This window comes from Microcebus murinus, chromosome 13 (genome assembly GCF_040939455.1).
Source record: "Microcebus murinus isolate Inina chromosome 13, M.murinus_Inina_mat1.0, whole genome shotgun sequence".
NCBI lineage: Eukaryota > Metazoa > Chordata > Mammalia > Primates > Cheirogaleidae > Microcebus > Microcebus murinus.
Window position 1 is genome coordinate 16,670,614 of NC_134116.1, and position 16,286 is coordinate 16,686,899.

General features: G+C 43.9%; 1 protein-coding gene across 2 annotated transcripts in view; it reads right to left on the reverse strand.

Moving 5' to 3' along the window:
• The window catches only part of PCCA (propionyl-CoA carboxylase subunit alpha), a 373,670-nt gene that overhangs the window by 2,304 nt on the left and 355,080 nt on the right, over positions 1-16,286 (reverse strand). Inside the window, exons 22-23 of one of the 2 annotated variants that reach the window (XR_012922419.1) lie at positions 11,991-12,131; positions 584-10,723 (exon numbers count right to left, since the gene is read on the reverse strand). Coding sequence is in view for 1 of the 2 variants with exons in the window: in XM_012751855.2 (XP_012607309.1) it covers positions 584-661; positions 11,991-12,131 (219 nt within the window). In the remaining variant the exon portion in view is untranslated. The remainder of the gene's footprint in view (positions 1-583; positions 10,724-11,990; positions 12,132-16,286) is intronic. The other variant, XM_012751855.2, reaches the window with a different exon arrangement.

The window sequence follows — 16,286 nt, forward strand, 5'->3', positions numbered from 1 at the left end:
TAATGAAGTTATTGCTTAAAAGGACTTTTCTATAACATTTTCTTCAAGGAAAAAAAAATGCATTGAAGCAAGTTTTGCCCTTAACAAATTTCAAAACTATCAGATCTCTTTTTTCCTCCCTCGATCATTCAGCTGTGCATGTGTGCATGGGCTTAGCCCCTGATCTGAAATTGAATTGTCCTCTTCGTGCAGAAATTATCTTGAAGAGTTGCATTAATTTTTGCAATCTGTAAAACCGTTTCCTGCTGTGTCACAGAAGTCTCAGATAACTAACTGCCTCCAAGACAGATGTAAACATTAAAAATTAAAGACTCCTTAATTTGAAAGACATTAAAGTGAAGAACAGTTGTTCTTTGACTACCTGAACGTAACACACAGACTTTTTTGTAAGGCCCGTTTTCCACAAGGCAGGGACACATCAGTGACAGTGAGAAGAGCCCGGCAATCCTAATGCCCTCTGTGAAGGGGGCTTTAGAAGAGATCACCCCCGGGGTCCCTTTCAGGCCAACTGTCCATGGCTCAAAGTGGAAGTTCTGCTTCCATCGCAAGGCCAGCGTGGGCTGGTGGGAACTTGGGGACATACCTTGCCAGTTTTCCCAGCTGTCATACTGTTCTGCATTTTCATAGCTTCAATCACACAAATTTCCTGACCTTCTGCTACCTGGAAAATGGGAAAAAAATGGACATAAGTCTTCAAAGCATTCTAATTTTGTAATAATGCTTAAGAGCAAAGCCATTAAGAAATTCTCTGTCAGATGCATTGAAAGTTTTGTCTAGAAACAGGGGCAACAATCTCTAATGTTTCCTATTCAAAGTCCATCTCTAGGGGCCGCAGATAAAGGCCATTCCCTCTATCATCAAGTCCTTGTTAGAAAAACTCCTGACGCTGGAGGATTGAGGCCTCCCTGGGGATCTCCGAGTCTGGCTTTCCCACTGACAGAGGTGCTGCGAAATGGGAATGTTTTCCACTTACCTGAAATGTCCAGAATTGCCGGGAAGGCAAGTCTCCACAGACGGGTATGTGGGGTGGACTGGGGCTCAGGGGGAACGGGTGGCTGCTGACGGGCACAGGGTTTCTTTTTAGGGTGGTGAAAATGGTCTCAAACTGATCGCAGTGAAGGCTGCACGGCTCTGTGAACAGACTAACGCCACTGAATTGTGTACTTTGAAAGGGGTGAATTGTTTCGCATGTCATTTTCATCTCAGTAAAGCTGTTACCAAAACGATGGGACATTTCTGTCTGTACCCCGGGGAGCTGGGAACAACAGCTCAGCGTCAGGGCCCGAGGACCACAGTCCCGATCTCCACAAACACGCCGAATGCTGGCGAGGCGGCGGCTCCCGGGTAGCACCCTCCTGCCCGGGGAAGGATTCTAGAGCTCTGCCCATTCCTCGATCGAGCTCGCTCTCTGACGTTCGCCCTTCATCCCGGGGCAGCACGGGCCGAGCGGGCGTAGGCCACACCTGGGCTTCCACGCAGCAGTCAGCTGTGACTGAAAGCCACCCTGTTCACTTTTCCTTGGCCTTGATGGGTAAGCACCAGTGAGCCGGGCCAGATTTTTCTCGTACCTTCGTGAAAAACGGCCTCCTGGTTTTTGAAGCGGGAGAGCCCAGTTTCCTCGGGGAACAGCTCTGTGGGGTGCAGGGGGGCGCGCTGGCGTGGGGCTCCCGGCCGTTCACGCCACCGTGGCTATGCCTGTCTGATGCCGCAGGAGTGCCTGGAGAATGTTCTTTCCTGAAATCCCCAGATGATCTCCAAGTCCCCCTCCAGGCCCCCCGTGTGGCGCAAGCTGTCTTGCTGGCAATCTGGAGTGCCGGAGCCCTGTGTATTCTCTTCCTCTGCTGTTCAGGTGGTGGGCTGTCTATTCCTGGCACAGAAATATAGGAAGAGAGGGGCTGCCAGGCCTGGCTGCTGGCACGCAGGAGAGACACTGCGGAAGAGCCGGGCTCGGAACCGCGGTGCCCGCTGCCCTCGTTGATTCACTTTCACTGGCACCTGCGTCCGTGGAAGCATCACTCTCGAGGGCTGTTCTTCACGGCGCAGGGGGACGGAAGCGAGGACAGCGCGGAGACAATGCGGACGCCCCAGTCGGGGTCTGAACAGTCACTCCCTCACTTCAGCATTCCAGAGCCCTTTTTCTCTCTTCAAAGGCAGGCAGGGACCAGGAGAGACAGGGCAGGGCAAGTTCCAGTGCAGCACACCCGCCACCTAGCTCCACGCGGGCAAGCCCGGGAGGGGCCTCCTAGCCAGAACTTGGACACCTTGACCCAAGGACTGGGCACCCAGGCACTTCTAGGAAATGGATCGGAGACTCAACAGGACAGGATGGAAATTCCATCTGAAAATTAGGAACCAACTCTCCACCTCTGGGCTCTGGCCACTATCCCCTTCAGAGGCAGACAGGCACCTGCCATGGGTCTCCACTTGCTGGCCTCCCACGCCCCTAGTCCGCCTTCCTCTGGAGCACCTGGGGGCCCAGGGCTGGCCCAGCAGCTTCTTGTGGCTGGCACCCTCTGCCATGGGTGCACCCCCTTCTGCTCATCCTGTCAGCCCCTGCTCAGAATCTGCCGGTCAGACAGATAGCTGCTTTACGTGGGGCTTCAAGTAAGCGAATTAGCAGTTAAATTGCAAATATGAAGAAGAAACAAGGCCTGGAGATTTCCAGTGGTCACGCCAACAGGGCGAAGTCCACCCAGCCTGATGATGGTGCCCACAGGAGATGCGCCGAAGGGAGGCTGGGCCAGGCTTCAGCTCTGCCCCAAGCTCCACCTGAGCCTGGGGGCAGCAGGAGGTTGACTCCGCTGTGACTGCCCACGGCCATCCTTCCTGGCCTGGCTCTGTGTGCTTGTTAGGTGGGCAATTTGCAAAGAGGAGACATGCAGGTGACTATAAGGGCTGGGTCCCCAAACGTTAATCAGAACAAAACGTCTGCTTTAGCCAGAGACGATCAGAAGTGGGGAAGTCCCAAAGTTAAAACAGTGCCTCCCTCTGGTTGAGAGATTCTGGCAATTTAACCAAAAGGACTTCAAAGAAAGTGTGTACTGGCCAGGCACAGTGGCTCATGCCTGCAATCCTAGCACTCTGGGACTCGAGGCAGGAAGATGACTTGGGGCCAGAAGTTCAAGACCAGCCTGAGCACAAGCAAGACCCCATCTCTACTAAAAATAGGAGACATTAGCAGGGCGTGGTGGTGCGCACCTGTAGTCCCAGCTACTTGTGAGGCTGAGATGGGAAGATCACTTGAGCCCAGGAGGTTGAGGTTGCTGTGAGCTATGATGAAGCCACTGCACTCTTGCCTGGGCAACAGAGGGAGACTCTGTCTCACCAAAAAAAAAAAAAAAAAAAAGTACATCCGGATCCAAAACGACCCCGTCTTCTACCCAATCCACAGCATGCACTGGATCATAGAATTAGATCCTTGCCACTCCATCTGCCTTTTCACTCCTTGTTTTTCCTCTCTAGCTCGTCTCACTGTGTCTGCTTAGATTATTTGGCTATAAAGGGCAAAGCTGAGTCATCTACTTCTCCCTCTCTTCACCAGGGACAGTCTGTCTTGTAGACTGCTTTCACTCATTCACCCCTAAAAGATAGCTCTTGGAAATTGTTCCTTGATATCCTACTAGGGACATGATAGAGATCTTTGTTCAGCAGGATCATGTTCTACACAGACACACACAAACACGGATACACATGTGACCTTGATCTAATTCCAACTTATTTTGCCTTAAAAAATCAAGTCAGAGAACCAAACATGGTGCCAGCCATATAGCGAAGAATGCAGTGGAAACAGAGACTATGTCTGCCCAGTCTCTGGGGGGCAGCTGTCGCCCGAGGGTGTGCTCGGTGGATGGGGCGGCCCGCGAGGCACCACCCGGCTCCCGCCTGCGGACTCGGGAGCCCGGCGGGCCACGCACCCAGGGCGAGTGGGGAGCTGGGCAGCGGGCCCGCGGAGGCGACACCTCCGGGATGGCCCCTGTGCGGGAGGGAGGCCAGGCATTAATTGGGCGCTCGGAGAGGGCTCCAGCATCCATCCGTCACTGGACAGCGCCCACGTGAGGCCCGCGCCCGCGGGCTGCGAGCCACGCTTCTCTGACGCCGTGTGAATCACCTGACGAAGACTTACTGATTGTGACAGGATGTCTCCGACGTTGGGCTTACAAAATGGTCACAAGCCTCGCAAGTCTTTTTGATAAACCTAGTCGGCCTGATGTACTTCCCCGCTCCCTGTCTAATTGGTGTAAAGTTTGCAGGCCCGAATCCCGCATCCTTCATCCGGCTTATTGCGTCCTCTCCTTTGACACGGGGTCAGGGTTCACATTCGCATCCGATTACCGGAGCGGCACTCATTAAGCGGGAGTCGGCCCCGTCCCAAAATGAGTAAGCTTGAGAAAAAACTCGGCCCATTTACTCAGCAGATTTTCACATGTTTCGTGGCCTGAATGTCACCCAGCACTGCTCTGTGCTGAAGGGTTTCAGACATCTCCAGCTGATGATTAATTGTGAGTGATGGGAAATAAAATCCAGCAAAGCCAGCTGCTTGCCATGGTCGGCAAAATGACTCTAATGGATATAGGCTGCCAATTTTCCAGTTTTACTGGCGAGTCTTCCAAGTGTAATTAAGGGAAGTTATAAATGATATGGAAATCTATCAAGTTCCATTTATTTTCAGAGGACTCTTTCCCCAGAGACTTTTATCTTCAAGCTTATAGTATGCTTTGTTGTGCTAATGATTTAAACCACTTCTTATTTCTGATTAAAGCCCCCAATATCCTCCTACCAAGTTCTCTTCATTCCTTCCACAAAGATTAAAAGACATAGAACCTTCTCCTGCACATGCGCCCCAGCTGGAAAACATTTTAAGATGGGATACATTTGGCAACATGTATCGTTCAAACTGCCATCGTCACTAAGAAAGCTCAAAGAAAGTGCCCAAAGAAAAAGAGAAGAGAAAGGGGAAAAAAGATCACCCAACATAAAAGGAAGCCCCCAAAAGTACAGACTTGAAAGCTGTGCTCAATACCAGATACTCATCAGAAGGTGGTGTAGCTCACTAATGTTATTTGATTTGGAATAAAAGCATGAAAATGATGGCAAAGGCCTAAAATTGGAGATGTAAAGGATGACTGCACAGTATTCCATTTCTCAATTTCATCCTTCAGAGCCACAAAATGGGGGTGATACAGTGACTGGATGAGATTTACAGTAACAGCTGTGGTCTTCCCACACAAGGGAGGCCCTTCTAATGGGCTGAGGTCTGTTTTGAACAGACGGGTAGTAACAAAACAAGGTTCCCTATTAAGACTGTGCAGTCATATTTCTGATAAAGAAAATGATGGGAGTCGAGTTTCCTTCAAGACAGACCCTACCCTCTTTTGTCGCCCAAACCCAGGGCTGTTTCAAAGGCCTTATCATTGAAATATAGGCCAGAGGACATAAATGGCATCGAGTCCCCCCACCCCGCCCCGTAAGCCCACTCTCTAGCAACTGTAAAGAATGCCGGGGAAACTGTGCCAGTGGCATATGGCTTTCTACTGTGCTAAACATTCATACAAAAGACAGGTTCATCAGTCATTGGAGTATCTGGATAAAAAATTAGCTCCTGATGGATGGTATTTTGAGCTTACCTGCTGCTAGTACATTACCAGAGAAACACAGGTTTTGAAACCCACATGACATTAGAAACTGCAGACCATGAAATACGACACGTGCAGGAGCACACAATGTACGCCAGATTATACAAAATAATAAATAAGCTATTTAAACCCTCTGCCTAAAATTGGGCCCGCTGCAAGGAACCCTGGGTCACTTCTACGCAGGCCAATTAATGCACAGCATCTGCTGTACAGAAGCAGGGCACCAAGCACTTCCGAATGATTTCGGCAATTAAAAGAAAACTGTTTCCTGCCTGTTCAGACAGCAACTGTTTCAATGCAAGAGTGAGCACCAAATCACTGTGTGCAGCTGAAAAATTAAGTCCCCTTTTTGGGGAAGAGGAGTGGGTGGGAGGGAGAATTTTTATGGAAAAAGGAGAGCCTTCTTTTGTTGTCCTACATTCTGTGTTTTTCTGCCAAATTAGACAGAAGGCTCGGAGGGCTGACCGGCCCTGCAGTCCCCTTCTGCGGCGCTGGGCCACCCGAAAAACACGGATCAATATCGGCCCTGCTGGCTACGCCACAAAAGTGAAAGTCCTTCAATTACGTTGTTAGAGACTGTTCTCTGTAGAACGCAGGTGCCTGAGCCGATGCATTTTAAGATCCTTAGATCTGCAGAAAGGTGCGGTTAACAGCCACGTGGGAGGAGAAAGGCCCCTCAGACTTGGTGAAAAGGCACTGCTAGCATCTGACTGCAACCACCTCCCCTCTCTGAGCTGCTGAGACAGGCTGGTACATGTTGCCACATATTTCCTGAAGGAAAAACATGCATTCACATCCCCACACCTTCGTGTGCAGCAGAGGGAGGCTGGAACTGTCCACAGGCTCCCAGGGCGCGTGAGCAGGAGGCCCGGCCCGCACCCATCCCTGGACCAGGGCGGTGGGAGCTCGCAGCCTCAGAGCAAGAATGCAGAGTAGTGGCCAATATAAAACAAGTCCAGTTTTCTTAAAATTCCTTAAAATGAAGAAAAATAGTACTCCCTATGGCCTTCTAAGCGCAACGCCACAGCGAAGGCCCATAGTTACTGAGAGAACCAGTCAAAGCTGATGTCATTTACTGTAACATTGGAAATCAGTCTGCATTCTCCCCACCTTTGTGAGATGTGCTTTGTGAGATGGGGCTTTTTGTGGTTTGTTTGTTTGTTTGTTTTATTCAGAAAAAATGCTTTCCTACAACACTTCAAACATGTATATACATACCCAACAATCAGTTTGGAAATAAGATTTAAATAATTTGCCCATTTTAAAATTTAGTATCCAATCAGTTTTAGTCCTGTTATTAACCTACAACTGGAACAATCAAATATGCTGTTTTAAAGGATTCAGTGAAATGATGATTATTTTTAAAAGCCTTTATTTATTTATTTTTAGCAAAAGGGAAAAGATATTTTGAATCTTGGCAAGGTTGAGAATGGTCATCTTTAAAAATGTTTAAAACAAAAATGACATCCCCTTTAATTCCAGACAGGGCATTGCTTGAAAAATCAAATCAAAGGCCAAGTTTGCATAAGACTCTACTACAATATTTAATTTATTGATCCATAAATGTTTTATCTTATATTGATAATTATCATTAAGTTAAATTATAAAAATTCCCTGATTGTTACCTCCAAAAAACCCTACAATTTAAAAATAAATGTTATCTGGAAAAGATTAAAAGGCCAAATTCAGGAGAGTCATAACTTCTGAAGAAGACAGGACAGGAATTAGATTGGGGAGAAGCCACAGGGCAACTTCATGGTATATGTCATGTTTTATTGTTAAATGAAACCTGAGACACATGGTAAATGTGAACAGAGAACATAGGAGGGCTTGGTGCTTAACTCTCTATAACCTTCTGTATGTTTGTAGTATTTCATGATTTAAAACTTTAAAAATGTTAATGAATGCATGAATCTGTATATATATATGCTGTGGAATACAATCGAGGTTTGGGTGAAAAACTGGCATTATGTCAAACTGTTTGAATAAGCACTGTTATAAAATATGTAAATTTAATTATTACAATTATTTTATGATTGTGAATCAAGGTATCCAGAAACTAGAAAATCCATCAAACAGCCAAGCTACTTCCTCTGCCAGGGGAAGCCACAATTACTGTCACAGGGCTGCATGAGGCACATAAGCACAAAGCCAGAGGAACACACACAGCAGGGGAGCATGCCCCACCCCGGCTCATCTATAGTCCTCAAGTTTAAGGAGTTTTCAAATTTTGTTTCTTCAAGAAATGAAAAATAAAGGTCACTCACTAAGTTGGCTATTTCCCCAGGATCAGCTATAAGCTCAATTACACATGAGGTTTGAGACAAAGGGGACGTGTGAATGTCATGCTCTGCAATGGGTACCTGTGTCCCATGGCCTGTTGTCACCCACCTGCTTAGGAGCCCTCCCCCGCAAAGGAGCACACACAAGGAGGAAAATAAATCAGAGTGAGGTCTGGGTGTGCTCCCACCAGTGACTATAGATGTTCTGTTTTTACTGCTCCACCATCTACACCATTTTTTGCCTTAAGATGTTGTTCACGAAAGCAACAATCCCAAACACCTCATTGCCTTGCTAGAGCTCGGTGACTTTATAAAGTGGATCTTCCTCATCTTGGCCCCACAAAAGCAGCCCAAATCTCTGTCCTACTAATATTGAATGGGCTAAGTGGCAAGAAGCAGCAGCAACAGGTACTTAATGTCAATCTATTATTTTACCTGGTTTCACTAATAATTAAGAAAGAAATATCAATGGATATACAGCCTGCTTCTAGTTTGTCTCTCACTTAATTTTTAATGTATTAAACAAGATTATTATTTTTTATGTGAATCTGAAATGACTGCAGAATCCATACATAACTTGAAAGAATCTTAATTAAATGCAATATAAAAATATCCCCTTGGGTTGGCTCATTTTGTTTCTGGTATCAAAAGTCTAACAAATGTGCTCATAATGACTTTATTTTATACTTCAAAGCCAAAATGAAAATTGTGAGATAAATTTAGCAGCTAAAAGTCCAATGTTAATATGTAGAAAAATGTATTCCACCATTATTGTGAAACAATACATATTTTTAATATTTCTGTTTGAGAACATCTTAAAGACAGAAATTCAAAAACATTAAAAGTCATAAAAATGCTAACTTTGTAGAAGTGCTCCTAGTTTATGACAGTGTTTTATACATAGAAGAACAGATACTGTAAAAACATTTTCAGAAGGCATACAAAAAAGGCATGCAGAAAAGACATACAATCCATCCTATCAATTGTTTTCTGAATTAACTTTGTGATTCTTTAAGTAATCCATTCTTTCTTTCTTACTGATTTGTTTGCTTATGTGCATTTTACTGATTATTAACTAACACCCCCTTCTCCACATGCTAAAAAACTATTATGCTATCATTTAAAAATTATTTTACTGCCACATTTAATGTTAAATAGTATGTAATAGACATTGAAAAAATATTAGGAACTTTTGCCACGTGAACCCTAAAAAAGCACATACAATAAAACATAGCTTCTGCATTTAGTGAAAGGAAAGTGTTTCAAATGAATCAGTTCACAGATCTTGAAACACCAAGCTCTATGAGTGGATTTATTTCTAAACAGCCACCCCAAATCTCTTCTTTTTGAGGTTTTGAAACTCTGTACAAATTGTCTATTTCACAAAAGTGATATTTTATGATTTATGTGATACTTTCGTGAAACTTACTATTGCCATGCCCACCATTCTACGATTTGTCAAGTTTTACTTAAGCTAAACATAAAAATTACGGGTCACTGAAATTTAAGCTATTTAAAAAAATATCATTTCACAGAAAAACAGAATACTTGTAAAGCTCTTAGTTGTTTTTTGGTCCTTGTTTTCCATGAAAATACACAGAGATGACTGATTCCATTATCTTTCTACTGATAAAAGTGGAACCTCCCCTCAGCTATTGTTATTGCTGAGAAAAACACAACATACCCTACAGTGTTAAAATAATTTAAAACCACAAAACTTAAAAATGATAAGTAGTATTTTCTTATAGTGGCCTGAAGTGAATGCTGTGCCTTTGGTCCAAGGAAAGTGTCGCGTGTTTTAATTACACCAGGCAGAATTTAACTATAGGAGTTATTGTAAGAGCCCACGATGAAACTTCTCGCCCTGCGCTTGGTTTCAGTATTAGTGGTCTGGGACATTTTTCTGAAAGTAGTAATTCAAGAGAAAACACTTTTATCAGAACACAATGGCACAGAATATGAAAGGAAGTTCTGCAAGGACCAAAAGGGAGGAATAAAAGAAAGCACATGCCCACCTGCGCAGCCCGGGCACCGCGTGCAAACAGCATTCATAAGTAAGATGCAGGACAGCGAGACGATGTGCCAGTCCGCTGGGCATGCCCCCACCACGTACTCTGACTTTAAAGGAATACATAAAATATAGGCCCCTTGGCTCTGCAGTAACATATTTTTAACAGTTAGTTCTCAAATTAAACCATTCTTGAGTACCCACATTTAATTACTGGTGGGTGTTTTTAATATCTGAGCTCCCCCAGAAAACCAAGGACTCAAATCACACTGTTCCCCTTTACTAAATGCCTTGCTTTCCCACGTTAAATTATTAACCAGGAAATGGGAAGTACAAAGGCCAAATCCTTTCGGTATGTGGAAAAGCGAGACCAGGAGACAGCAGCTGGGGAGAAACAAGGCTGCGCGGATCTGGCCTCCAGCAGTCTCGTGGGGGTGCCGGGCATGGGGGCCCAACCGCAGCCTCTGCCTCCTCCCTCGGCACCTCCCTCCGCCTAGGTTTGGACTCAGGTGTTAGAAAGCAAGGATTTAAGGAAAACATTTATTTAAAAAAAAAATAAAACCCATAGATGTGATTTTATAATTAAAGCCACTGACAAGCTCTGGCTAGCAGTATACAGACTATATGGCTTCCAGAAAAAGATTAAGAAAGAAAATGAAAAAACAAAACAAGCCTCTCACATTGTTTACCAACATACACACCTAGTCACCAGGAGATTCGACTGACTGATCATCTCCTGCGTCAGTGTGTGATTCTTAATGTCAAGGCCAAGGAGCTATCTATCCTCTTATGGCTTAATCCTGTAGAAGGAAGATGTACAAGGCAAATCCTTCCCCCATATTCAACACACCCCCACACACAAATAATTTTTATGTATTGCTTCTCCCAAATCCTTAATACTCAGGTATTAGACAGTTTTAATGAGTGCATTCTCCCAGGAATATCTATGTTTTCAAAATAAACATAACAATTCATAGCTACTTAGCCTCTTTTATGCTTTTCCAGAAAAGCTGGTAGTTCTATTTTTATATCATCAGATGAAGCAATTGTTAAGTCAGTTTTCCAAATTCACATATCAATTTCAGGACTGATTGTTTAAACAACTAAAACTGATTATGTTTTCTTATTCATTTATTTTAAATACTCTTCTAGAAGCTAATGCCAACTACATGATTTTTTCTCAATGTTAAGAGGATATTTTACCTTTATGAAAGAAATCAGGAAGTATTTTTAATATAATCTTTACAGGGAAATATGTAAACCCTGATGACTTAAGTGAGATACAAAATGGAATCTCATCCATGAAAGACTGTCGTGTATGGCTGCTATTTTCCTGTACATGAATAAAAATGCAAGTACTTAAGTACCCTTAGAAACCGTCTGATTGCATCTTAAACTGTTTTCTTTTCACTTTTGCTGCTTATCAATAGAGGTTTCTATCCATGTTCTAAGAAAATTAATGCATCCTACCAATTCATCCACAAGTTATCTTGAGACTGAACATATGAGGAAATATTTACATAGCTTTGATTTGTGCTTTAATGTCACAAGATCAAGATGAAAAACTTTAAACTGTGATCCTAAATTTTATTTACCAAATTAAGGAAGTACTCTAGTACTGCAAAGATTACAGAATTACCCTTTCCTTAACTCTCCTTCCCAATTAGACATTTATTACAGAAATTATGCAAAAAGTTCATTATTGGAGGACTATTTTGTGGCATGAGTTCTCCAAGGATGCTTCAAGCACAGAGTATTAGAAAGTAAACAGCAACTTTAAGTAAAATACTTCCCGAAACACTGAATTTGCAAAATAACAGAATGAATCTGGCCTTACTTTTGTTTCTGTCTGAGATCATTTGGGAAGGGAGGTACACAGAAGTATTGTCACTAACCTAATTCAGATGTGAAGCAGGTAGACAAATAATGCACCAAATAGAGTTTGCTGTTTTGTGGGAGTCATATGGGTTAAGAACGAACTGCAAAGAGTGATTGTGCTGTTAGCCATCGTTCTGGAAGGGGAAGTGTGAGACCAGCATGTCCCACTGAGACAGACACAGCCCTTACCATGTCTCCAGGCTTGACAGAGACTGCCACCACCACTCCTGGCATCGGGGAACGCAGAATGCTGCTTGTGTCCTCAGCCACTTTCTCCAGCATAAATTCATTCAATTCTGCGGCGAGTTTGGTTAAGACACGCACGTTATACTTAGGGAAGAAAAAAACCAAAACAAAACAAAATCATAAATGACTTTAAATGATGAACTTTTCCTCAACAGTAGCATTCACTCAAAATAAGTTTTTAGCTTTTAAATTGAAATTACAATAACATCCTTAAAGGTCATACGGTTTTTAATTATTGTAATACAACCTCAAAATACATTTGTTTCTGGCATATATCGTGAGATAGTTATTTAAGAAATTTCTTGAAATAAGAACTATTTCAGCTCTTAATGATAAATAATAGCCATGCCATATCTTTAAGAAAATCACCTCAAAACTTTATAAAGAATTTTATTTGTATTCCCTTCACCGCTTACATATTTATCCCAGTGCAGGCAAATCCCGTGAGCTGCTCAGCCAGAGGGATTGAGGCAGTGACACCTCGAACATGCACCAGTAGATGGCAGCAGATTGCTGTCGCAGACTTCCCACACCCCTCGGGGAGCTGCTGCACTAGGTATCAATAAGTTAAGACAAAGGGGTTCAGTGTTCATTTTAGGCAGAACAATATATAAAATTTAATTTTTTTCAGTGACATACAATATTGTATTCATGGTAGAAAAAGGGAGCTTTTCTTTTTCGGCACATTATGCAGTCCGAAGTAGCAAGATGGTTAGGATAAAGATGAAATATAATGAGAATACCTTCTGTACTGAGAGACAATAACATCACGATTTTAAAAACATTGAGAGAAAATGATATTCACAGCCAAGTATTTTTGTGGCACCTTCCGTAGGTGGCTCTCAAACAATTGGGGGCAAATTCAAGGCGGTTCAGTGAAACAACGTTTCTAATAAAGAGAATTTCTGCCATCTCTCTGAGCAAATCTGTGAGGCACAATATGGTCTATCCAAATAGAAACGAGATAAAATGGTTTGAGGAAGCACGGCTGGGTGAAGTTGGAACCGCCACCTGAAGATTTCTGCAGCCCTACCAGGGCAGATTTCTCGTAGATGAGGAAGAGGCAGCATCGAGGTAGCTCCATTTTGTTTGGGGAAAAGCTGCTGAAACTCAAAGCCTCCTGTGGGCATCATAGTGGCAGGGAGGCACAAACAAAACATAATTCACCCTTCAATTCCCCGGGGATGGTAGAAATCCGTAAGTGTGCTCTTCACGGGGCCTATTGAAAAGGGGCGGGGGAGGGCTTCGAGGAAGAGCTTTGATGGCCTGGGTTCCAAGTGGATTTGCGACACTGTGACAGGCTGAATAATAACATCTTTTGCATGTTTCTTTACTCCTGAGTGTGTGTTTTGCAATCAAGACATACAAGCGTCTGCCAGTTTCTGAAGGATATGATCCTTAAGTGAAATTACAGTGCAAATAAAAGCTTTTTGCTTCTATTAAAATTCATCTGAGTCATAAGTGGCGATGGAAAAAAGCGAGGAGAGTGCATGCTGCTGTCAGTCTAATAAACGTTCTGGGCAGAGGACTATTTATCAACGATGAATTGTACCTCAAAGTCCTTCATTAAATCAATGGGGGGGGGGAGATGGAGGGGACAGGGGAGAATATAATTGGACCAAATTGCACAGTTTTAGCATCTATGCTCTGTCTGCCTTGGAAAAGGAAATCCAACAGCTCTTGAGGCATCCGAGTCAAAAAAAAAAGTTACTTTCCTAGGTGGCATCACCCTGGGCCGTGCCTTCCATGTTTAGCATTGTGCCCACTTGGTCCGTTTTCAGAATAGCATACAGATCCATGTTTTTCTTGTGTTTTGTACAATTTCACTTCAAAACGTGAGCCCTAAATTCAGGAAAAGTATCTTTATACATTGAGAAGAATATGGTTTCCCACATTTCACCACAGTGGATACACTTAACTAATTTCGGCAATATCACAAATCAGCCTTCACACAAATAAAGTGCTAAGATTGCACTTAGCTCCATTTCTCCCCAGAAATTACAAGATCCTGACCAAAACTGGATCCTTTTACTATTTTTATAATTTTCATATCTTTTGATTCCTTTCTCTGTAGGACTCCTGCTTTGCTTGGAAAGAGATGTAAAAGAGTCAAAAACTCAATGCCTTTAGATGCAGTCTTTGTTATTGATGAGATGTTCCTTTTCCTTTTGTATTTGTTTATTGTTCTTAAATCTGTTTGGGGGATAAGCGACTCATTGTAATCACGAGTAAAAAATAACAACAGAGTAAACTCTGGAGAGGCCTTGTTGCAAATAGTTGGCTTAGAAATGACCTTTCTGAAATAAAAAGAGGAGGCAGAGAGAGGTTCTCTTTTTAAGATTACCTTTGATGTTGTCCTGACCCCGTCAGCATACCACACAAACACGCCTTCTTAAAACAACCTCTTGGCTTGCCTGTGCCGCGGCGCACGGGCGCGCGTGCCGGGATGTGGCCCAAGCAGGGTGCAGCATATGGGCCCATCAGAATGAATTGCCTGGTGAGAACCGTAAAAGCTTTTTGATGCCCCAGAAAAGAAGTCATTTAAGAATGTACACTAGGGCTTTCAGAGCTTATGATCAAAACTGCTATTTATTGGCTTCTCTGGATTCTTCGGGGCACAGGGCAGCCAACTATTTGAGAGATTTCAGAAAAGCACCCCTACCAGGATCTTAGGGTCCAAGTTCGGTTTTATGACGGGCATTTAAATATTCCTCATAGGCTGTGCAAACCCCCCTGGAGAATTCTGATTGTAAGTGCTGTTGCCTTCAAGCAGACAAACCATGAAGTCGATGTTCTTGGGGTGGGAGTCCAAGATTTTAAAGTCTAGTTGACAGGACAGAGTAGCATGATCCCAGAAGCAGCCAAAAGGCTTCTGCCCTGCTCAGGTGGGTCAGGAGACTTGGGCTTGAGTGATGAGAAGCTGCTTGTTGGTGAGGCTGGGCTGCCACAGGGCTGCAAGTTGATTAGCTCAGGGTTGGTCGTACATGGAACTTCACTCTGCTGGATTTAGGGTGTTCACCATGCCACAGTCAAATGAATAAAAAGTTCTTGAAAACAGCTCCCCATGTAAGTTAGAACAGAGAACAGGTGCTCTCTGGGTTTGGCCTGGTCGGGCTCCTCAACCCACACACGACAATCAATAATGGGAGGGAACAAGGTGTTATCTAATGACCCAATTACTGTAAAGTGACCCCAGTCCGGGTCTCTAAGCAAATTAATTTTATGGTGCCTACAATGTGAAACCATGTCTAACAAGAAAATTTCTCCCCAAAGTTTAAAAGAAAGAAAGAATATGAATCGCAGCAGACATGAAAGGATCAGGAAGAAAGCCGCAAGAGATGGACAATTATAAGGAACACCAGTGGGATTGTTTTTAAAATTAACACACAGCTCTCACATGGAACCGTATGTGGTGAGAACGCCACTGCTGGGGGAAAAGGGGAGGCCAGTCATGGTTTGGGAGGGATGGGTGCTTTTTAACTAGATTTAGTCAACAAAAGCACCCTGCACATGGGCACGCCTACAGCTACAGCTCAGTGCCCCAGAGACGGTGAAGAATCACCACCCACTGGGAGACACACTCCTCTCGGGTGGGTACATGAAACACCACCCTGCTGCTTTCTGTATGCATTTAGCACGGGCACCTCCTTATGCAGTTTAAATCCATGTAGGTCCTTCCAAGGCCCTGGGTCATACCAGCGATTTTCCAGACCCCGCTGGTGTGATTCTGAGGTAGTGACTGAGGACTACCTCCAGTTTGCTTCCGGTTTGCTTTACAGAGTTTCTCAGTTGTGATTTCAGAGCCTCTAGTGTGTTTCCTCTTCAAGTGGGCTCAGCTTCAGTTTCCATCTCTAAGTCTTTCCTCCAGTAACAATTAGGATGCGTACAGTTGACCAACTGTGAATGTTTCTTCATGGCAACTGTTGGCCTTCTGAGTCAACACCAAGTCAAGGGCAAAGGCCAATCCTTGATTGTAAGTCATTTTACATCATTATCTCCACATCCTGAAGCACTGGCCAAATACCATACATCCACCCTCAGTAAATGAGGTGGCAAATACATTTCTTCAAAGATAAGGCTCTCTTCCTATTCCAGGTTTTACACCCTTTGGCCTCAAAGATCTTCAACATTAAGCTGTGTCTTCATTTCCACAGTGTGGCAGGGAGAGCTAACACTCAATATTCCCCTACAGGTCTCCCTTCCTAACTCAGAGCTGGAGAAAAATGGTCAACATTTTTA